The following is a 24,424-nucleotide window of genomic DNA, read 5'->3' on the forward strand; positions in this document are numbered from 1 at the left end:
ATTTGCTAAGACTGGGGAAAGAATCAGTTGTACGTGTTGCCCTCTACATTTTGCTTAGTGGGGAGAATGGCTTGTTTGGTTAGTGGTTGAAAAGTGACCCCCATCCTAGAATGTGAATAGAGGAAGGGTTCACAGAGGTCCCAGCCCACTGAAAGAAAACAAATGACCTCATACACATGGTATGGGACTGGACCCTCTACTCTGAGACGTGATGTTATTCCACTAATTCCCAGATATAACAACTGTGGGGCTAGCATCTATCACACTCATGCAGGACCGCCAGTTTGTAGCAGCTGATTACGATCCCACTTCTAACACCATATATGAGGGGTCAGAAATGTGAGGCAGACAACTTGGTAGAGGTGTTTCATAAGATGCCGTTTTTATTAACTCAAAAGGGTTTGACAAATGCTTCACTATCCCTACCCTGATGAGGATTTCCCTGCCTATCAAAATAAACTAAAGGAAACACCCTAACAAATGGAATCTATCCCTCCCACTTATGCATACAACAACTTTAACAAGGGACTATATGGAAATTCTAATATAACAGAAATAACATTTATGTTCAATATAAACCTGATAACTGTTTCTTCTTGTAACCTTGGTGAGATCCCCTTCCCCAGATTCAAATAGGATGTTCAATCAACAGTTCAAAATAGGAAAGTTCTGTCTTGCAATAACGTTCAAATGATAAAGTTCTTCTTGCTCCAAAAGTGTATCACCAACAGTTCAAAATATTCAACAAGTCTATATCTTCCCACTTGTAACGGAAAATTCAACACAACCTCTTAGAAAACAAGAACACTTCGACAAATCGTCTGTATCAACAATAATTCTATTGTCAGGATGATTCCACAACAGTTCACAAAATATTTGCATCACCAATAATGATTTGTCCGGATGGTTCCACAACAGTTCACAAAATAGTCTAGTGGTTTTGTCACATCTTCCTCTTCACATGCTTTAACCACAACACAGTACTTGAATGACTTCTTCCTGGCCCACTCATCTTCCAAGACTACTACAACTACAAAGTCCCTTGCCCTGGTATACTCACGTGCCAGGACTCAATGAAAAACTCCTAACACTGAAAAAAGTATTTCTGTGGTAAAGTTTACTTCAAACAACTTAGCAAAGTCTTTTGACTTTCCACAACATCAGTTTTGACTACTTCTTCTGGAAAGACATGAAACATATTGGCGCTGTTTGTTCCACACTTGTGATTGCCACATACAAAGCAGGTTATGTTCATATCCTCCTGAATACCTTTGATCAGGAGGGCGGCTCTCCTGCCACTCTTGTTTTGCCACTCTTATATTAACCAAGTACTGATAATGGGGTTTTCTCACACTTGCTCTTCTTTGGCTTAGACTGTCAGGTGGTGGGGGGCACAGTCTGCAAAACGGTGTCAAATTACAACTCCCATGGTCCTCAGTGGCACACCTTTGGCACAGGTCCTGCCGGACCGCGATAAGCCACACCAGCCTGTGTCGCGTTTGCTGATCGTTGAGGATTCTACGGCACAGGCAGGTCGCGGCAGGTCTGGAGCAGCTAGGCAGCTTTTTCCAGTGATTGTTTGGAAACCCAGTTGGAAGCAGTGAAACCGTGGTGTGGCAGTGATCTTCCTGAATCCAAGAAGAAGGGAGCTGAGCCGGCGCCTCTGCGCACTCTTGGCGGAACATTAAAACCACGCCTGCACTTCAGCGCTCGGGGACGCCGGTTGGCTCCCCGCGCATAATATTAGTGAAAACACTATAACTTGTCAGCATTTCGCCACAGCCTTTTTAAATACATGTCATGCTAAAGTTTTGGTGCACACGCTAGTTATATGAGCTAACAAACAAAACATACTACATGATTGGAGTGACTGATGGTGGTGCTAAGGACTGAATTTACCCTGGAAAGCACTGTGAGAAAAACAATGGATAGCTGGGGAGAAGAACTGTATGTTCCTATAAATATGCTTTGAGAGAACAATGTGTTTAGTAGTTTTGCAGAGACTGGTCATTTCGGCATGTAGAGGCAGAGAGGAAACTAGGTCTACCTATCGTCTCTTGGCCATGCAATAGCGTGCGAAGCATCCATTTGTGGTCTATCTGGTTCATTGTTACAAGTACCCATGCCATCTTATATGTGTTTAATCATGTCTCCATTTCATTGTTCATTTTGATGCCTATTTCATGGGGTTTTGAGTAGATAGGGGACCAGGTCATCCAGAGAGTAAGTCAAGAAGATAAGAGAACGTATATGCAAGCAAGGAGTTCGCAGGCACTTAAGTAAGGGAGTGGCTGAGTCTCAGTGTAAGATGTTTGCTAATGTATGAAGCACTGCAAGATATGCTTTCCTAATCTCCCTCTACCTATCCATTACGTCGCCCTAACCTTCTTTCCGGTGTTCCTCTTTCACCCCTACCTATCCACAACCTCTCCCAAAACTTCTTCCCCACCATTGGCTGTCTCATGGTGACCTGTTGCTCTAGAATCGGGGACCTGTGCTAACCAAGGTGGGAGGATCGTACTCCATTCGACTTCAGTGGTTGGGGAGAGGGTGTGGATTGGATTCCCCACCCTTTAAGGCTTGACATAACGATCAGCCCCCAATTGGGAAAATGAGCCACCCAAGCCAAATGGAGTTTCCCACCACGCCATTAACAGATGTGCTGAAGGCGTTACAGGACATAAAGGTAGAACTTGCTCATTCCAGGCAAGAGACAAAAGCCTTAAAGGTACAGGTGAATGGGTTGGTAATGCAGGGTACACCATTGCGAGGAGCTGTCTCCTCCTCTGCAGATAGACCAACAACAATGGAAGTAAACTAGCCTTTGAATGTACCACTAGCAGCCCCTGAGCGTTTCTCTGAGGCTCCTCAGAAATATTCATCTTTCCTTACTGAGGGCCTCATCACGACTTTGGCGGTAACCCTTAAATTTGGCGGTAGTACTATTACTGCCGGATTTAAGGATCGCCAAATCAGGATTTCGGCAGATTTCGCCCCAGCTCTGAGCTGGGGGGAAATCCGCTGAAAATTTCCATTCATACCGCCGGTGGGAAATCCGCTGGCGGTATTAGCGTGAAATTTCCCCATTGAGCCCAATGGGGAATGGGGCATTCCCGAATGGGCTCAATGGGGTATGGGGATTAACATTACCGCCGAACCCGTGATCCGGCGCTATTAGCGCCGGGGAGTTCGGCGGTAGGGCAGATAGCGCCGGCGCTAATAGCGCCGGCGTTACCGCCCAAGTCGTGATGAGGCCCTGAGTCTCAACTGCATTTTTTATGTAAACCAGTGGCCTTCGATACCACACAGGCAAGGACTGCTTTTGTCATATCATATTTATCCGGGGATGCCGCTGCTTGGGCCGTTGGTTCAGAAGGATGATCCGCTCTTGTATAATTGGGATCAGTTCACCACTGAGTTTTGGCAGCTGTTTGATCGTAAAAATGTATCACTGGCTCAGGGGGGCAAATAATTAATTGCACTCAGGCAGGAACAAGAGATTTAGTGGCCTATGTTATACAGCTCAACAGACTTATCATTGAAATAGATTGGCCAGAGCCTAAACAACCATTACTGTTTTATCAGGGTTTAAAAGAATAATTAAAGGACGCCATAGATCAGGTGGAGCCTCAGCCGGCCACTTGTACATCTTTAATTGATTTGGCATTAAGGTTGGATCACAGAATCAGTGAACGGAAAGGAGAGGAGAAGAAACCAGAGATTACATGTGTACGGTTGGATAAGAGTAAGGAGTCCAGTACAAGACACTCAGAGGGGGAACCTATGCAGATAGGTAGCATACAGGGTCTCCTTACAACAGATGAAAAGGAGGAAAGGTGGAAGGTAAATCGCTGCCGTTATTGTGGGAAGGGAGGCCATTTCATCGGCAATTGTCCCAACACACCTCAGCAGAGGGGTGGTTCTAAACCAAAAATGGAGGCGGGAAAAAAACAAACTTGTCAATAGGGGGAACTGGATTGACGAGTCCAAAGAGCGAAGGGTTCCCAAACTGTATCGCTAATACAGTCCAGAACAAGACCCTTTATTTGTACATGTTGGTGACACTTTTTTCCTACCATAAAAAAGTGACGGTTTCGGCCATGATTGACTCTGGGGCTACTGGTAATTTTGTATATGTTTTGTTGGCAGATAAGTTGCAGTTGGCCACACAAGCCAAGGATGTGACAAAAGCCAGTATGATCAGTGGATGGCTCTATGTTAACTTCAACCCCATTACTAATCAAACCCAGCCAATGCGAGTGATATGTATGCCGGGGCCTGAGGAGGTAGTTGCATTTCATCTTATTGCTGCTCCTCAGTTCGGTTGGGACTGGGTTGGGTTGCGTGCTTGGGACTTGTCACTGCAGATTATAGCAATGCCTTTGTCTTATTTTGCATTGAGCGCAATGGGTTTGCTCAAGGTGTATTGACCCAGTTACACAATGATAAACATTAACCTGTATGGCTGTATGGCTGTATTTTACCACAGCGTAGCTCTGGACACGGTGGTACTTGTCAATGCAGGTAAGTGCGGCCCCTCAAGAAGTGCGGCCTGGAAGCCTTTGCTGGGGTCACTGGGATCATGTCGGGGGTACCAAAAATGTAGAGAAACCCCTCAACGCTCACAACAGCAAAAATATGACCCACTATAGAAAAAGGCCCATCACACCTCTTGCATGGAGAACAAGGTTTATTTCCACAAAAAAGTAGAAACGTGCCAGCAAAGGACTCTGCTGCCACGGAGCGATCTGACGAAATCAGCATAAGCAACAGATTATAAGGACACACAGCGTCATCAGTGATGTAATTTACACGGGTTACTGTGAGAGGGCTAGTCCCATGGCCCTGCCAGAAAGGGGGGGGGCAGGGAGCCCACCCTAACTCTACTCTAACCCCACTGGTGCCAGAATGTAGGCAGGCCCTTTCCCCACCCCTCCTTACATGCAGCGAGGGCGACCTCCGGCCCGCGGGGCGAGGAGAACTGCAGCAGCAGCATCCCTTAATGGTGGAATGCGTCAAGCCAGACTGAGCCAGGGACAACAGATAAGGCAACATATCTTCCGGCCGGATGGTCTGAGAACACAGTTGATGGTTCCTGCACAATACTTGAAAACATTTCCACTTGCTCTTGTAGCACTTCATGGTGGAGGGAGCTCTGGCAGTCTTGCGGAAGGGACAGAGCTCTGAATTCTAAGACCTCAGGAGCCAGGGCTGAGCGAGGCTGGGTCATGGTGCAGTACCGCCCCTTGGTTCCTGGACAGGAGTAATAGGCACGGGCGCAGCTTGATCAGCACAGCTGACCAGAGGGCAAGGAGGTCTGAGTACCAAAACTATCTCAGCCATGCAGGGGCCACTAATATCAGTTTGCACCGATACAGTCTGAAGGTGTGTATGACTCGAGGCACCAGAGGAATTGGGGGAAATGCATACAGAAACTTCCCTTCCCATGGAAATGCAAAGGCTTCCCCCACGCTCTCCAGATGGGAAAAGCAGCTGGCAAAGGTTTTGCAGTGACTGTTCTTGTAGGTGGCAAAAAGGTCAATCTCTAGAAAGCCCCACGCCAGAAACAACAGGTGATGCTGGTCGTTGTGCAGTTCCCATACATGATAAGAGTGCAACACCCTGCTGATGGAGTCCGCTGGAGTGTTCTGAATCCCTGGTAGATGAAGGGGAATGTGAAACATGTCATGCTGTAGAGCCCAATGCCACAGGGATTGGGCCTCATTGGAAAGCTGTGGTAACCTCGTTCCTCCTTACTTGCAGACAGAAAACATTGATGGTGTGTTGTCTGTGTAAATTCGTACCACCTTTCGCATCAGGGGTGGGAGGAAAGACTTCAGGGCCCAAAAAAATCAACTGTAGCTCCAGCAGGTTGATATGCTGGCTCTTTTCCTGCTCCGACCAAAGGCCTCTGGTATGTTGGTCCTGACAGTGTACGCCCCAGTCCTCCAGTGAAGCATCCGTTGTGACAGTGATCTGATGGCCCGGCAACCTGAAGGGGGCGTCTAGCACCAGATGAAACCCGGTGTCAGAGCAATGCGGTCGTCCCAGGACCCTGAGGCTTGGATCCAGCAGGCATCCAGGAATTCCTACACAGTCCTCATGTGTAACTGGCAGTATGCATGATGACATCCCCAGCAGGGATTTGTGGTTGCGGACTGACGTTACCTGGCCCAGTTGAGACAGCGCACCTTTTCCAGAAGATCCGCCACCCTTTCATCAGAGGGACTGGCGGTGCAGGTCTGGGTGTCAATTCTTGCTCTGAGGTACAGTGCCTGCTTCTATAGAACCAGGCACGACTTTCAGAAGTTGATAGAGAAACCCAGCCGTTGTAGACAGTGGATGCTGGTGGCGGTGTTGGTTTCTGCCTGCGGATAGGAGGGGTCTCTCACCAACCAGTCGTCTAGATACGGGTAGGCGTGTTCTCCCCTTCACCGCAGGTGCGCCACCACTGGTGCAAGGTATTTGGTAAACACCCACAGAGCAGACCACAGGCCGAATGGGATGACCTTGAACTGATAATGTACTCCTGCCACCACGAAGCATAAGTAGCGTCGGTTGTGAGCAGCGAATAGGGATGTGAAAGCAGGCGTCCTCGAGCTCCTACTTTGGAACCTTCGCCACTGCTCGCTTTAGATACAGAGCTCGTAATTCCTGTAGCAAGAGGTGCCGCAACTTTTCTTGTCTGTATGCAGGAGGATAGTCCACAAACTCCAGCAAGTGGCCCTGCTGGAGGAGGGAGAGCACCCATTTTGTGAAGTTTGTCCATTCTTCAATGAACCTCGTCAGTCGTCCTCCTACTGGGGCGCTGTAGCGGGAGGATCTGGCCCTGGGCTGGTCATGCCTGCTGCTCAGACTGGCCCCTAGATAGAGAGGAGCCACGGCGCTGCTGCAAACACCTGTAGGACTGGGACTTTTTTCTGTACTGGTCCCCTGATGAGCACAGGGTCTTGTAAGAGGAAGAAGATTGGTACGTGGAGCGGTTATCCCGCAAAGCCCTGCCATAACACCCTTTACCGAATGAAAGGACTGGCACCTTTGCTGTAGCGTGCCCAAGGAGAGATTGGTTCGTTGTCCGTTTTTATGAACTGTAAGTCTTCATCCACCTTCTTCCCAAAAAGTGCAGATCCATCAAAGAGCATATCAATGACCCTGGACTGGACATCGGGTCTAAAGTCTATGGCCTTGAGCCAACCCTGCCTGTGTAGCACTGCTCCATTTCCGAGCTAGCGAAACTCAGTATTGGGGGATCTCCACAGAGACTGTGATGCATGGTCTGATGGCAATTCGCCCTCATGATGTCCATGGCCTCATGCTTCTTGTCATTCGGCAGAAACTGTAGCAGGGGACCCATCTGGTATCATAGCTCGCGATCGTAGCATGCGAGTATGGCCATTGCTTTTGCCGCCTTGATAGTCGTGACCGCGGTGGTAATGATCTTTTTACCAAAGGCATCAATGCGCTTTCCTTCCTTTTCTGGAGGGACAGAGCAGAATGAAAATGGGTTAGCTGACCTTTTTCTGGCAGCAGCAGAGACAACAGAGTCTGGCGTGGGGAGGGGGAGGAATGTCATCTGCCTTCCAGGAAGGCCCGTGGACATCTGCATCCTGTAGCCTAGGAGGCACCGGAACCAGGGCTGGTGCAGGCAGCCGTTGTTGCAAGGTTGCCACCAGAGTGGTTACTGTGGATAAAATGTTGAATTACATGTTTCCCTGTGGATGCAGCAATGGAACTGACTGCATAAAAGGCAAACTGTTCTGTTCCTGAGATGAATGCAGAGGAGGAAACAGTGGTAGTCTGAATAGGCTTGCCTTACCACGCACTGAGCTGAATTGCTTTCTGGGAGGCGATGTCCTGCGTGCTGGAGACGGCAGCGGTGACATGATGGCCTCCTCATGTGCTTCTTCTACCTCTTCCGATTGGGAAAGACTTGGCTCTGAGAACACAATACCTCCCGGTAGCAGGGCCACCCAAAGATTGGGGAAAGATGCCCGTGGACAGGTTGTCAATACAGACACTGTGCTTATCTGGGTGTCGACTACGCCAGTTACAATGGCGGTGGAAACTATCTTATGGGAAGGTGCAGTTTTTTCCATCTACGGGGTCATCAATGGTGCCATTGATGAGGGTCTCACAGCTGATGTCTTAGATGTTCTCGATGACGCAGCAGTAGTGGTTGTGGCCATTGACGGTTTTGTCGATGACACAGTAGTCATGGCCAACGACAGCTTTGTTGCTGGGGTGCCGATGGAAGGCGTCAACGACCTTAGGGTAGACGACCTGGAGGAAGCCTTGGTCGTCGACGATGGTGCACCCGTCGCCGATGTGGACGACAAGCTATTTTTTGATGTTGAAAGAGAAAAAGAGTGGCCACCAGATTTAGACGTGGACTTCGATGAAGACGTGTCCTTGGGGCGATGGAAAGGGCCTTGGCTCTCTGTCCCTGCTGACTCCCTTCCCCTCCCCCCGAGGGAAACTGACCTTTGGTGAAGAACAGACATTGTGCCAGGATCTGGGCTTGTCGTCGGAGGTGTCTTTCTGCCTCTTCTTGTTGGTGGCCTGAACTTCGTGCGATCTTGACCTCTTATTAGAGGTCATTCGCTGGGCCGTCCTTCCCTGCCATGACAAAGCATGACTCAATACCGACACAGAGTCCAAGGCCCACCAGCATCCTCGACCCACACGACGAGGCGACAATGTCAATCCCTCAGCGTCTTGTTGGAGAACGACTGTCAGATTTCACAGTCTTTTATGACATGGTGAGGGTGAAAGCAGAAGAGGCAGTCGTCGTGATGATCCTCTACGTAGACATTCTTCAACCCATTTCGGGCACAGGCCTTGAACAGGTTCTTCCTCGTTGATTCGGCCATGAGGTAGGCCCAACTGCGCAGACAATTTTTCATGGAAATTATGTTAAAATCCAAAATTATTTGTAGAACTATTGAGAGGATTTTTGAGGACTCCTTACGCTAACTTGCAGTAAACAAATCTGAACATGGCCGACAGGGGAGGAGTTAAGGGAGGTGTTCCTATTGGCTGTGTGCAGTATGACCCAAAATGACTGTAATAGAGCACAACAGTGTCTGAAAGTTGTCATTTTAAATATAAACTGCTCACTGTTACCAAGGGTTCCCAGCCTGACGACGGGAAATATTCACAGCATGTGAACCTATGAAAGATCCAATGCTGGAGAAGGCACCATACCCTATTTGCCAGCAACTAACCAATGATAGGACAGAGAAAGTTAGAGGTTCCCTAGGGAGTCAGATAGCCAACGACTTATGGAGAACACCAATAGTCGTAGTCAGAAGAGAGACAGATAGGGGTTACCGATCGGTAGATGACTAACAGCCGGGTAGGCACACCTGGGGCTGGGAGGTGAATTCCAGGCCTGGGTTAGTCGAGAGAGGAGAGGCACAGCCATAGCGCCAATATTCCACAATCCCTTTAAACCCGAAGAGGAGAGAAAAGCAGCTATTCGTACAAACTATTTTAAATAAACACCCATTAACTGATATTCGAGAGTCAGCAAGGTTCTTTGTGGCGGGACACCCCGTCACAGTTACAAATCCAAGCAGCTGGTTGGTGAGACCCTATACATATATGACCTACACATATGACCTGCTCCATAAGGGATGTCAGGCCATTGGTCCCAGCTTCTCTTGTCTGTATTCTTCCATGTGGGCTCCTTCTTTGCACGTCAATATATTTAATTGCCAATTAGGGATACAAAAACATTGCATTCTCTATATGCAACCTAACGTGCACCTCGTACCGCAGACACAAGCACGGAGGATACTCTCGAGGTCACCTTATCTCACAAACTCCAACTCGATCCCAGACGCGTTGTTGCCCTTCCAAGTCTCCCCACCCTGGTTTTAGGTTTGTTGCTCTTCCCCTGCCGGCCCCTCGCAGCACTAATCACATGACCTGATGGTGGGGGAAGCCTGCCCAAGCTCTCTGATCTGTTGTGATCAATGTGTGATCTAACAGCTTTATGGTCGATGGTCTGGGGGTGGCCAGTACCATGAAAAGCTAGGGTCTTGGGATGAAGGCATCTGGGCACTATAACTTATAGGACTGGGGAAGGTCGGGGGCTTGTGCCCTCCTCCTTGTGGGATAACTCCTTGCAGAGAGCTCTCAGCCCCCACATGGCCTTGCAGAGCGAATACTTTCTGGGATATAAATGCTGGCTGTGTGAAACAATGAAAGGTTTATGAATCTCTGCGGCTCTGATCACTCTCTCTGCTGTTCACGTTATAGCCCACTCCCGTGTACACATGTTTATTTGCACATTCATGACTTGGGCCTACTGCCCTGGCAGCAGTGCAGTGTTAGGCCTCGATTTCAATATGGCTGCGATTTCCTAAAATGGCATTCTATTCCTAATGCAATCTACACCCAGTCACATAATAATCTACCCATATTGCAGCTTCTGGTGACACCCTCCTACCCCCTATAACCTCCCCAAGCATCTACAACACACTATTAGGCCTCTGCTGCACTCTGAACCTCTTGGGAGCCTGGGACGATCGCCCCCGCTTCCCAACATTAGTACCCACCCCAGAGGGGCCTTGGTCACATATGTCAATGGACTTTGTTACAGACGACAATAAACATGACACCATTATGGTACTGGTTGACTATATCTCCAAACAGCTGAATTTTGTTCCATGGAGTGGTATCCAAAGTGCAGGGAAGCTTGCTGAATTATTCCTTCAACATACAGTGCGTCTGCATGGGTTGCCTAGCACCATTGTCTCTGATCGGGGTTCACAATTCACATCAAGATGTTGGCGTGCCTTTTGTGGATTGTTAACTAGTTACCACCCACAGACAGGTGGCCAAACTGAGCGAGTACACCAAACCATGGAACAATATCTGCGCTGTCACTTGGCAGATCGTTTGGGTTCATGGGTACATGCATGTTGGCTAGTGGAATTCACATATAACAACTCTGAACATGCTTCGTTGGGCATGTTGGCCAACATGTGCCTGTATGACCAAGAACAAAACATGCTTCCGAAGCATATTCCGTCATTAAACCACTTATATGTACAGGCGGAGCTTACAGACATCAGGCATGCCAAAACCTGGAAAGGGTAAAAACAAGCTACAAACATGCAGATAAAAGCCAACAGGAAGCACCTAAATCCAGGGTGGCAGACATGGCTGGGTTATCTACGCAGAACATCGGAATGTTGGGGGGTGCGTAAACTGTTGCCGCAATTCATTGGACCTTATGTATCTTTGACGCAGCTGTAAAATTGAAATTGCCTGGAACTCTAAAAATACACCCAGTATTTCATGTATCGCTAATTAAACCCACAGCAGTTGGAGTTCGAACTAAGAAGCCACTGGTCATCATGGAAGATGGATGAGAGGAATACGAGGTACAGAGGATCTTGGATTCAAGGAGACGGCAACATTGGTTATGGTATTTGGTGGAATTGACAGGTTATGGATTAGAGGATTGATCCTGGGAGGCAGTTGAGGCAATACATTCACCCAGGCTGATAAAAGAGTTTCATAAGAGATGTCCCAGCAAACCTAGCCCTGTGGAGGGGCCTGGGAGGGGAGGTAATGTCAGGTGGTGGGGGACACGGGCTGCAAAACAGAGTTGAAACTACAACTCGCATGGTCCTTTTGTGGCACGCCTTTGGCACGCGTACCGCCGGACCTTGATAAGCCGCACCTGCCCGTGCTGCGTTTGCTGATCGTTGAGGATTCTACGGCACAGGCAGGTCACAGCACGTCGGGAGCAACTAATCAGCTTTTTCCAGTGATTGTTTGGAAACCTGGCATGCAGCAGTGATCTTCCTGAATCCCGGAAGAAGGGAGCCAAGTCAGTGCCTCCATGCACTCTTGACGGAACATCAAGAAAACTTCAGCGCTCGGCGATGCCGGTCGGCTCCCCGAGCATTAGCTAAGTGACAATACTGTAACTTGTCAGACTTTCGCTTCAGCGTTTGTTAAATACATGCCATGCTAAAGTTTTGGTGCACACGCTAGTTATATGTGCTAACAGAAAAAAGGTACAACACGATTGGAGTGACTGATGGTGGTGTTAAGGACTGGATTTATCCTGGAAAGCACTGTCTGACAAACAGTGGATAACTGGGGAGAAAACTATATGTTCCTATGAATATGCAGGGAGAGAACAGTGCGTTTAGTAGTTTTGCAGAGACTGGTCATTTCGGCAAGCAGAAGCAGAGAGCAAACTAGGTCCCCCTATTGTCTCTTGGCCATGCAATAGCGTGTGAAGCAACCATGTCTTGTCTTGGTGGTTCATTGTTACAAGTGTACCCATGCCATCTTATATGTGTTTTCATCATGTCTCCATTTCACTGTCCATTGTGATCATGAGGTTTTGAGCAGATAGGCGACTGGGTAATACAGAATGTAAGTCAGGAGGATAAGGGAACGTGTATGCAAGCAAGGAGTTGGCAGGCACTAAGTAAGGGAGTGTCTGAGTCTTAGCGTAAGAGGTTTGCTAATGTATGAAGCACTGCAAGATATTCTTTCCTAATCTCCCCCTAGCTATCCATAACCTCTCCCTAACCCTCTGCCCCCCCATTGGCTGTCTCATGGTGACCTGTTCTCGAATCAGGGACCTGTGCCAACCAAGGTGGGAGGGTCGTACTACATTCCTCTTCCGTGGTTGGAGGGGGTGAGGGGTGGCTTGAAATAGACAATTCTTGTTTAGGTCGTTTCCAACTATTGCCTCTTTCTCACTCTGGCAATAGGGTTTAAAATCAACTTGCTTCTTAATTGCCCTCTCTTGTCTTTGGTAATGTTGGTTCTTATTAACTTGCTGTTATTAACCCTGTGCAGCTATGACACCAGAGATGGGAGGGAACGTGCTCTCCCTCGCAATATATTGCAGTACTTAAGATAATGCAATAATCTATTTGAGATAGCATCAGTAGGTCCCCATTGAGCCTCCAATCTTGGGACTGGATCAATGTATACAGTCCCATGCAGGGTGGGGGGATGCAATGACGTTTATTTTCAACACTATATAAAATGAGAACTTCGGAAAGGCGGGTACCAAAGGTAAAATCAAGAACATGATTATCAGATGAAAACTGCCCACTTGCCTTTGAAGAGCCAAAAGCAGTCTCCCTTAAATATCAGCATAAATCTATACATTTCAAATAAAATATTAGTACACACATAGGAAACTCAAATAAATTCACACCCGATATCCCTGATTCTTGTTCAAGATGTCACGCAACCAATGCCAGTTTTCTCCATTTGCCATGAGAGTGCTTTCCTGTTCTAGAATTTTGGGGACGCGTAAGTGCCTCTGTGAGCACAATGACTGCCAACGAGATATCTTACAAGCCCTGACAGCGGCAGTAGAAGGATACACTTGCTTCTGGATTGGCCAGGCATAGCTTTGATTGCCTTGTGCAAGAGTCACCCTCCCTTCCATGATGCTTTGACTTTCGATCAGGTCTCCTGCAACAAGTGGGAGGACACTTATCCCAAGCACATAATATCTTCATGCAGGCGTACAGCATATGGTATGTTACTGTGCCAGTCTTCATTTGGGCAGTCCTTCAAGCTAGCTATTAAACACTGCCCACTCTTCGCGCATAAGCAAATAAAAATAAATAAAATCATGTTCCCTAAATTATTAGTGCCAAAAAATACGCTTAATTGAACAAACTCACCCAATAATGAAACAAGAGACTGCTGTCCCCAGGAAGGCGTAGACCAGAATGGAGCCCAAGTTTCTAAAAAAGTGCCGCTGTGGGAAAAAAGGGCAAACAATTCAATAAAACCAATACAAAGAATTCCAGGAAAGCTCCTCAAAAGCTTGCTTGCAACAATGCACTCACCACTTCTTAACTTTCTGCACATTTTTAAAGCTTGGCAAAGATTTCAGAGAGGAAAAAATGCAGTTCAGGGCAGAGCTACTGCTTTAGGGTGACGTACAGAAGGCATGCGAGCTAGCTGTTTGGGCAGGGCGACCTCTTTTGGGGGAATTTAAATGTCTAATTTAGACATCGTTTACACACTACCCTTTTTTCTAAGTAGGAATGTACAATGTTACAAAGCCAAGCATTTAATACATCACTTTTGGTCAGACAGACAAGACTGGCCGTAGCCACCTGCCATTCATGCCAAGTGCAATGTTTTCTTGGACATTAAAGTTCTCTGCCTTTGTAAGTCCACAGCAGGACCATTTTTAATCTAGAGCAGGGGTCTGCAACCTTTGGATCTCCAGATGTTTACTACCATCAGCCCTAGCTAGCATAGGCTATGCCGAGGGATCATGTGAGTCATAGTACAAAACATCTGGAGAGCCGCAGGTTGGCGACCCCTGATCTAGAGGGACACAGACGCCAGCATAACAAGAGCTGAAGGACTGCCCCACCGGCGCCTTCTCTGGAAATGTGTAACGAGGTTTAGGGTGAGCCCCTGTTAGAGGACATCAGAAGGATGGTGATAAGTCAAAGACTGACATTAAGATCGAATGCAATTACTTTTCTCAGCAACTGTGTTACTTTTGAGCAGTTCAAAATTGAGGGCTGGGCAGATGCAGCAGTGAATGTTTGGATCAGTGGGAAGGTACATTTGATTCTGAACTGTACAATTTCACGTTGACCCAGTTGGTTCCTACATTCAAGACTGTGTCCAAGTAAAACAGGCATTGGAAAAGCCAATTGGGTCAATTGTAGCCTCCAGTGTTAAGTTAATATGATTTTATACTGTGCCGAATTGTTACTGTAGTAGTTCCAAAGTGCCTATGCTTGTCCATGGAGTGGCGTGCTGTGTACCCACTAGGGAAGCCAAAACGTAGTTTACTGAAGGAAAGAAAATGGGAGAGGGGAAGTTAAGAGGATTGGAAAACAAGAAATAGGGATTCCAAGATGGCCGCCTGGTGGGGGAGGACGTGCTAAGCATAGCTCGTCCTGGCCCGTCAGAGGACACAACTCCCCCTTGTGTAAGCCGCACAGCCTGCAGTGGTTTAAGCAATAACTAAAGGAGCACAGGGGAGAGCCCAAGAAGGAGCAGGGAAGGCTCCCAGCAAGAGGAGACATCAGGAAGAGGTGAGGAGCGGCGGGGGGGGGGGGGGACCCTGATAACTAAAGGTAAGATGAGAAAGAAGAGGTTCCTGGAGAAGGGGTCCCCCCACTCACTGCATTCCAGCCCTACTGCCACACTGAAGAGATCTCAGCCCTGGGGGAGCCCGGTAGAGACCAAACAGGGCGGCTCACAGACTGGGAGGAGCCCCCCCCTGCGGGGCAGGTGGCACCAGGCAGTTGGAATAGGAAATCAGCCCCTCTCCCTGGTGGCTACCAGTCATTTGGTCGAAAACCAAATGTTCGAATGACCATTTGATCGATGTAAAATGGTCGAAAAAAAAAAAAGGTCGAATTTTTTTTTTAATTTGTTTTATTTTATGGGGGGGTTCCCCCCAACCCCTCTTTTTCTTTATTAAAAAAATATTTTTTAAGCAACCAAACTAAAAAAAATATTTATAAATAAATAAATAAATTCAACCTTTTTTTTCGACCATTTTGATTCGATCAAATGGTCATTCGAGCATTTATTTTCGACCAAATGACCGGACACCCTCCATGGTATAACAAACAAGGGCCTTGTGCTCCGCAGTTTCCCCAAAACACCACAAAGAGGCTAGGGTCTACCCAGGGGGAGAACAGCAAGTATCCTGGGCGTACTTTCTCCGTGCGTGAGATCTGTAGTGATGGTGTCTGTGGCCAGATGTGAGAGAGGAGTGGCAGGGCCATGGCGGCCGTCAAGGGAATGGACCCTGGTACCACGGTGCAAGGAACCCAGAGTAAGGCGAGCTGGGGGACCAACCTCCAGTAGAGCACATCTTTAAAAACAAGAGCAAAGGAAGGCATAAGGGGGCTCCAGCTCATTCAACAGCAGCCCCCTCAGGGGGCAGAGGGCATGCCAAACAGGTGCTGGCAGTTGGACAAACAGAAAGCCCCAAGGCCCACACCACCCTCAGACGAGGCCGCAGAAGGAGGCGGGGCCGCTTCATTGACGAGCCCAATTGCAGTCAACAGGGAGGATCTGGTGCAGTGCCTAGCCGACCACCAAACCAGGATCACTGAGTCCTTTTAAGAACAGTTCACCTGCCTAAAGTCTGAATTGAAATGAGCGGTGCAAGAGATAAAGGGGGAGATTTCAAAGCTAGGGGAACGTGTGGACACAAATGAGCGTGCTCTCCAAGAACTGGCTGAGGGCTTGAGGAAAACCGACAAAGCACTAGAACAACTTGCACAGATGTCGCACAGCCTGGAACTTCAGTGCAAGGACCTTAAGAACACGACACAGTGCTCCAATATACGCCTAAAGAATGTCTCGGAGGAGATCATGGACACAAACCTCAAAGCGACAGCGCGGTCCTTTGCAGAACTGATCTTGGGGTCCCTCCAGATGGGGTCCACCTTGATAGAATCCGCAGGGTGGGCCCAGCGAGAATGGAGCCAGGGGCCGGTCTGAGGGATGTTCTGGCCGCTTTCGCATCTTACTCACAAAAAGAGGAAATCTTGTGGGCTGCCTGCAGCGCCACCTCCCTGAGTGTCAATAGGACCGAGGTCCAATTATTTCAAGACCTGGCACAATCCCCATTGATTAAGAGGAAACTGAGGGGGTCAGTTGTCAAAATCCTCAACAAGGAGAAAATCTGATAGAAGTGAACTTTTCTGTTTGGTTTGTTGTTCACGTGGAAAGGGAGGCAATGCAGGGTGACGTCCTGTGAGGAAGGGCTCAGCGTGGTCTCAATCCCGAGAGCTTTGATGAGGCTTCCGCCCTGGAGGATACAGATTTTGGCGTCCAGAGGAGGGGGCAGTGGGAGTGGTCAACAGTGGAGAGGGGGAACAAGAGGCCACGTGCACTAAAAGGCTGAAGCGGGTCCAAGGTTAAGCCCGCAGGAGGGGTGACGACAAGGAAGGGGAATCAGAAATCGGCTTCTGTGGCTGCAGGGAAAGCTGGGCGGGGAGAGATGGGGGAGGATGAACTAATACTTTGGAGATCCCAAGGCCATGACTTAGGGGAATGCAACAGGAATTGCGCTGGAGGGCAGTGGGAGGGGGAAAACACTGGTGGGTTGTGGTGAGGAGCTAGCATAGGGAAGTTTGCGCTCTTGGAATCTTATGAAGAGGTGGAATAATGCCTCTCTGCAGTTCTTAAGCTCAGGTGGGTTATCGGTACATGGTCAGGGATTTGTCCCGAGGTTGTCACCAGGACCCATGGACCGGCCTGAGTTGTTGGCAGGGTGGGGAGGGGATACGGTGGGGAGGAAATGGGGGTGTGAGGGGTTGGGGAAGGAGGCTGCAGTACACTCCGTCGGGTTCTCAGCGAGGGTAAGCGAAGAGTGGGGAGGGGACAGCATTGGCACATCAGTCACATCACACAAAGGTGTTGGTTGGTATTCGATGGGTGGCTAGCAGAGACAAGTAGAATGGGTCCTGAGAAGGAAGGTGGCAGGTTTGAACAGCAGGTTCAAGGTTGTCACATATAATATCAGGGGATTGAATTCCCCGGTAAAACGGTGTAAGGTGCACCATTTCTTGAGGCAGGAGAAACCCGACTTACTCATGCTCCAAGAGACCCACATTCGTAAATGTGACAAATTGAGGCTTCGCTTAGAGATGTTCCCACATATACTTCAATCTAATGCGGCTGACAAAACAGTGGGGCTCCTAATAGCCATCAAGAACATTCCCAACCTGGTGGTACTGGACTCAAAGGGGGCTGGACAGGGGCGTTTCTTGGTTGCTAAATTTAGTATTAATGCTGACAAATTCATTCTTGCGACAGTGTATGCGCCGAATACCGGGCAAGATGGTTTCCTTAGGGAAACTTTGGCTGTGCTTGAATGGATGGTCGAGGGATATGTAATATTAACTGGAGACCTAAATATGGCATGGGATCCGAAGGAGAACCGTAGTGGAAAAAGGCACGCAACCCAGCGGGCACCATCTCAGCAGCTCAAAGAAAGGCTTCCGGGGTTGGGGCTGGTTGACGTCTGGTGCACATGCAGGGGCGGAGACATGGGCCACACATATTATTCACACCTCCACAGAACACTGTCCCGCATAGACTATATCCGGGTGTCCGCTCAACTAGTGGGGAGAGTTTGGGAGGAATCCCTAGGCGTGATTGCATTATCTGATCACACACTCTTGGGCATGACGGTCGATATGCAGCAGGCCCAGACGAGGCCCTGGCAATGCTCCCTGCCGGATTGCATCCTGACAGATCCAGCCCTGTTGCTTACAGTGGGGGAAAGGATCCAGTTGTATTTTCGGGACAATGACATGTCTGACACCTTCCAGGGGAACTGGTGGGATGCCTTCAAGGTGGTAATTAGGGGTGAGCTGATAGCTCTCAAGGCCTCCAGGGGGGACAAACAGACTAGGAGACTGGAGGAAGATTTAGAAGCCCAGAAAATCCTGAAAATTCAGAATGGAGAAGGGGACAAGATAGTAGAAACAAAGGGAATTCTCAGGTGCTTTGAAAGCTTGTATGGCGCTCTATATGCCTCGGATAGGACTCCGGAGTGCCCGCAGAAAGAATATTTGAATGCAGAGTTGCTACCATCGTTGTCAGAGGCAGACAGAAAGGCATTAGAAGGGGGTATAACAGAGGAGGGCCGTGTGGCCCCCCGCACAAAGCCCCGGGCCCTGACGGCTTCACGGCCGCCTTCTATAAAATGAAAAAAAATGAAATATTCTCACCACACACTTAGTACGACTGTATAATTCATTCATGGAGAGAGGGGGAATTTCGGAGTCCATTGACCAGGCTAAATTAGCGGTGTTCCCGAAGCCAGGCAAAGACCCAACACAGTGTGGCTCATACCGCCCGATTTCGTTGATCAACATTGACACCAAGATCTACACTAAGATCCTGGCAACTAGACTAGAGGGCCTACTTCAGATCTCATCCATCCTGACCAGTCAGGGTTCATAAGTCCCGCCAGACTTTTGACAACACGAAGCGGGTGTGCCATCTAGTTGAGAAGGTGACGAAACGAGGGATCGCAGCAGTCATGCTCACCTTAGACGCAGAGAGAGCGTTCGACTACATGAAGTGGACATTTTTCTCTTTCTCACAATGGCATGCATGGGATCTGAGGAGCGGTTCCTAAGACGAGTGCAAGCAAATGATCAAACACCTACGCCTGTCAATAAACGGACAGCTCTCGCCCCCCATAGATGTACAGAGGGGCACCAAACAGGGCTGCCCATTGTCACCCCTGCTATATGCGATTTTCTTGGAACCCTTTGTGTAGCGCCTGAGGGAGACACCAGAGGTGAATACCGGGCAAGATGGGTTCCTTAGGGAAACTTTGGCTGAGCTTGAAGGGATGGCCGACGGATACATAACATTAACTGGAGACCTAAATATGGCATGGGATCCAAAGGAGAACTATAGTGGAAAAGGACACCCAACCCAGTGGGCACCGTCTCAGAAGCTCAAAGAAAGGTTCGCAGGGTTGGGGCTAGTGGATGTCTGGCACATATGTAGGGGCGCAGAAGTGGGTCACACATACTATTCACACCTCCACAGAACACTGTCCCACATAGACTATATCTCGGTGTCCGCTCAACTATCGGGCGAGTTCGGGAGGAATCCCTAGGTGCGATTGCATTATCTGATCACACACCTTTGGGCATGACGGTCGATATGCAGCAGGCCCAGGCGAGGCTCTAGCAATGGTCCCTGCCGGATTGGATCCTGACCGATCCAGCCCTGTCGGCGACAGTGGGGGAAAGGATCCACTTATATTTTCGGGACAATGACATGTTTGACAATGCCCCGGGGGACTGGTGGGATGCCTTCAAGGTGGTAATTAGGGGTGAGCTGATAGCTCTCAAGTCCTCCAAGGACAAACAGAGTAGGAGACTGGAGGAAGATTTTGAAGCCCAACTCAAAAGCATTATGCCTAAAATGGGAAACTGCCTAACGAAAGGCACGCTGAAAAACTATAGGGCAGTTAGGGGCCAGCTGGACATGCTGAGGGTCAAGAGAGCAGAGACAAGTCTCCCATATACGAAACACACATTTTGTAAGGGAGGGAACAGAGCGGGTAAGCTATTAGCAAGGCAGCTAAGACATAGGGGACCGCCCTACACAATCCTGAAAATTTGGAATGGAGAGGGGGACGACATAGTAGATACGAAGGGAATTCTCAGGTGCTTTGAGCACTTCTATGGCACTCTCCACACCTCGGATAGGGTCAGCATAAAGAGTATCTGAATGCAGTGGTGCTACCATTGTTGTCAGAGGCAGACAGAAAGGCATTAGAAGGGGATATAACAGAGGAGGAGGTCCGTGTGTCCATAGGGAAACTCCCCCCGCACAAAGCCCTGGGCCCTGACAGCGCCTTCTACAAAAAATACTGAACTATTCTCACCCCGCACTTAGTACGACTGTATAATTCGTTCGAGGAGAGAGGGGCATTACGGAGTCCATGGACCAGGCTACATTTGTGGTGTTCCTGAAGCCGCAGTGTGGCTCATACCACGCAATTGCGCTGATCAACATAGACAGCAAGATCTATACTAAGATCCTGGCAACTAGAATAGAGCGCCTACTTCCATATTTTATCCATCCCGACCAGTCAGGGTTCATAAATCCCGCCAGACTTTTGACAACACAAGGCGGTTGTGCCATCTGGTTGAGAAGGTGACGAAACGAGGGATCCCAGCAGTCCTGCTCGCCTTAGAAACGGAGAAAGTGTTCAACTGCATGGAGTGGTCATTTCACTTTCTCACAATGGCACACCTGGGATCCAGGGAGCGGTTCCTTAGACGAGTGCAAGTGAACTATCAAACGCCTACACTTCGTCTGTCGATAAACGGACAGCTCTCGTGCCCCACAGATCTACAGAGGGGCACCAAATAGAGCTGTCCATTGTCACCCCTGCTATATGCGATTTCCTCGGAACACTTCCTGCAGCGCCTGAGGGAGACACCGGAGGTGAAGGGCATTACGTTCTGGGGTGGTCCATAAAACAATAGCATTCATCGATGACATGCTTCTGGCTCTCTCCGACCTGGCCGCCTCCCTCGAAGTGGTGGCCTCGGGGATTGTGTCCTTTGGAAAGGTTTCAGGGATAAAAATGATATGCATAAGTCAGAGGTACTGAACCTCACGGTGCCGAGGGTTGCCCTCGCGGAGGCTCAGGGGAGTATCCCGTTCAATGGGCGAAGGAGAGAATCAAATATCTCGGGATCCACATTACAAAGACCTTGGACACCCTCTACGATGCGAACAACCCCAATCTGCTTAGCGCTCTGAAAACAGAATGAACACGCTGGAATCCTCTCCATATCTCCTGGTTGGGGAGGATGGCCTCGATCGGGATGGTGACCCTTTCACGATTTCTCTATTATTTCCAGGCCCTGCCAATCCCTCTCCCCCGAAGGTTCTTTCGGTCGCTTCATCGGCTCCTCACCGCCTTTATTTGGAGTAACAAAAGACAGAGGGTGGTACTTATGGCCCTCAGGAGCAAGGGGGGCCTGGCAGTCCTAGACTTCAGGCAATAACACCATGCCGCCCAACTACGGATGTTAAAGCAATGTCTGTCAGGAAAGGACCAAAAGATATGGGTGCATATACATAGGAGAGTGGTGGGAGGCCCCTCTGGCGGAGGTGCTGCGGCTGGCGAAATAAGATTGGCTCGGTAACATGAGCGTGTCCCAAATTACAACACTGGTTGGAGAGGAGTGGGGCGACTTAAGTTAAAAAAAGGGGGGATCTCGACAGTGCCGGGTCCGTTCACACTGGGGATGGAAGGGGGGTATTTGGGAAGTGGAAGGCTGCTGGGTGTACGGAACTTAGCGATATCATGCAGGGACAAGACATTAAGTCCTTCGAGCAGTGCAAGCAGAACATCGGTCTGATCGAGGGAGGCAGGCTTCGATACTACCAGATTCATCACTGGGTTATGCTTCCAGACAACAAGCTAGCCCACAGCAGATAATGTACAGCGTTCGAGAAGTAGATCACATCTCATTCAGCGGATTCGCATTTCATCTCAGAACTATATGCCAAGGGGGCAGAGAAGGGGGCATGGTCTTACATGGGGAAATGGGAGAGAACGTTAGGGTGGCGAATTCCGCAGGAGCAATGGGAATTCTTGTGGGGCAACATTCCCAAGCTTTCCCGATCAATTCAGCTAAGAGAGGTGTGGTATGGCACTACTCCGCGGAAAGACTTTGTTCCATGTTCCCAGGGCTGTACTGTGAGGGGCAACTGGGCCCACAACTGGTGGTTGTACCCGGCCATACAACCCCTTTGTGAGCAGGTGCAGAAGACCATCAAAGAAATGTTTAACACAAACCCAGAGCTGGGGATCAGGACGTGCACGTTGGGCTTATGGGAGAGGGAAAAGGCCCTGCAGGGGAGAGCACAGTTCAAGGCATGAATAGCCATGGTATTGGCTGCGTTACTGGTGGTGGCTCAAAAATGGAAAAGCAGGGCAGCCCCTACACTACATGAATGGCTATTCATGATCTGGCATGTCCTAGCAATGGAGTGGGTCACCTACAACATCCAGGTAAACTATACGAAATTCAAGGAGGTTTGGGAGATGATGCTGGCATATGTCCGGGAGGGCTACTGGCTAGAAATGTGCCAGCAGAATATACGGATTCTGGACATTGTTTGATTATCCTGCCGAGGCAATGACTCAAGGGTGTATCTTGGCTTGATGTATGTATGGGGGTGCCAGCTAGGGGGTAGGAGGAGGGTTGGGGAAGCGTAGAGGATGGGAGAAATGTATGTTTGCTACTTATTGCAAAATGCTAAAAAACAAATCTTTTCAAAAAAAGAAATCAAGAAACAGATGCTACAAACACTGGCAGGGCAATTTCTTTGGCAAAAAAACTGTTGGGGTGGGGGAAACTAATCTAAAAAAACGGGCAATGTTAGAACATAGAAATACAGGGAGGGATGCAGAGGGGTTTAATCTTTTGTGATAATATGTGTGCATGTCACATCTGTTAGGTGGACAACAGATTTGCAAAAGAGAGGAATCAGATATGCCCTAAAGTGTTCTGCCAATTGGGTTGTGTTTGCAAGGCAGATTTTGAGAATTGTAAGTTAATAAGCAATGAAATGTCGAATGCATGAGGGCAATTCTGTGAATGCAAAGCCTGAGCCATGAGTGGCGTAGTCAAGAATTATGTATATAAAGGTTAAGGCTGTTAGGAACAGAGGTTAAGCAAGGGGTCAAGTTTGTACAGTAAAACTGGAAGTCTGGCATCTTGAATTCAAAAAGGTTATTATTAAGTGTGTGTTCTGAGTCATGTGTATGCTTTAGTACATGGTGAGACAAGGTGAATTAGGATACCAAAGTATAGTACTACGTAGCCAGGTTTAGTTGAGGTCCCTATGCAAGCTGTCCTCATTATGCTGTGTGAACGGCAGAGGTGGATGTGCAACAAGCATGGTAGGTAGAGAGAAAGGCCAGATGTCTGTCCTTCTGTATGCAGTGTTAGTCTGGCAGTCTTCTGTTATATTTCTATGCTTGAATGTGCACCAAAATGGACTCGCAGCCAAGAGAAAATGTGATTAATGCAACTTGTACATCTTTTAATAATAACACACGAAAAGGATTTCATGTCAAAAAATGCAGATCTCCCATGGTCGCAAATCCCTGAAAACTGAGCAACATTTTCTATTTTACCGCTTTATGTAAAGTTACTATGGTTTTGTACTGTGCCAAATCACCACTGCAATAGTTTTAGTGCATCTAAACGATGCAAATATGGCAAACATAGTCACCATATGGTACGGTAACTTTGCATGTCCATCTGCTGCCCTTGTATGCCTGCTGCGTCCACAAAGACCCCAATGATATGCTATGTAAAATTAACAGATAAATACATACGCTTAGAAAATGCTTTATGATAGCTTGATCATGATGCTTATTAGACCTTTTATGGTGACCAGCCTAGGTGGCCTAGAAGACTATCACACGGACAACCTGATCAAACAGTGAGCCAATAGCAAAGCTCCATCCGAGCCCGACGGTACATAAAGATGCACCACTTCTACCACTGGCATGGCTACCCGCACATACGCACCAGAATGCAGCGACGACCTATGACACATTCGGTCCAGCTGGACACAAAGAGTCTCTTGCACTCACAAACTCTCCTGACCTCCCTCAGCACCCGTCCACATACCTGATCTCTTGGGTTGCTTACTGAAGCCCGGCCACCCACCTAATTCCTTATCCTGGCCAAAATGCACACAAACATTCTAAGCCTCTATGAGAATTTTCCATACTCTGGAGTGCAGTCACCTAGGGCGTTCCCACTAGAAGCGCATTGAGACCATAGTAATGGGAAAAGGCACCATACAAATGACTACTATAATACGATACAATGTGCAATTGTGCATGAAATCCACAACTAAA

At 48.5% G+C, this 24,424-nt stretch overlaps 1 protein-coding gene across 1 annotated transcript in view; it reads right to left on the reverse strand.

The window, feature by feature from the left end:
- The window catches only part of SLC9A7 (solute carrier family 9 member A7), an 889,600-nt gene that overhangs the window by 497,900 nt on the left and 367,276 nt on the right, over positions 1–24,424 (reverse strand). Inside the window, exon 4 of the mRNA XM_069636615.1 lies at positions 13,680–13,756. Coding sequence (XP_069492716.1) covers positions 13,680–13,756 — 77 coding nt within the window. The remainder of the gene's footprint in view (positions 1–13,679; positions 13,757–24,424) is intronic.

The sequence above is a fragment of the Ambystoma mexicanum genome, chromosome 7p, assembly GCF_040938575.1.
Source record: "Ambystoma mexicanum isolate Mex_15411 chromosome 7p, UKY_AmexF1_1, whole genome shotgun sequence".
Classification (NCBI taxonomy): Eukaryota; Metazoa; Chordata; class Amphibia; order Caudata; family Ambystomatidae; genus Ambystoma; species Ambystoma mexicanum.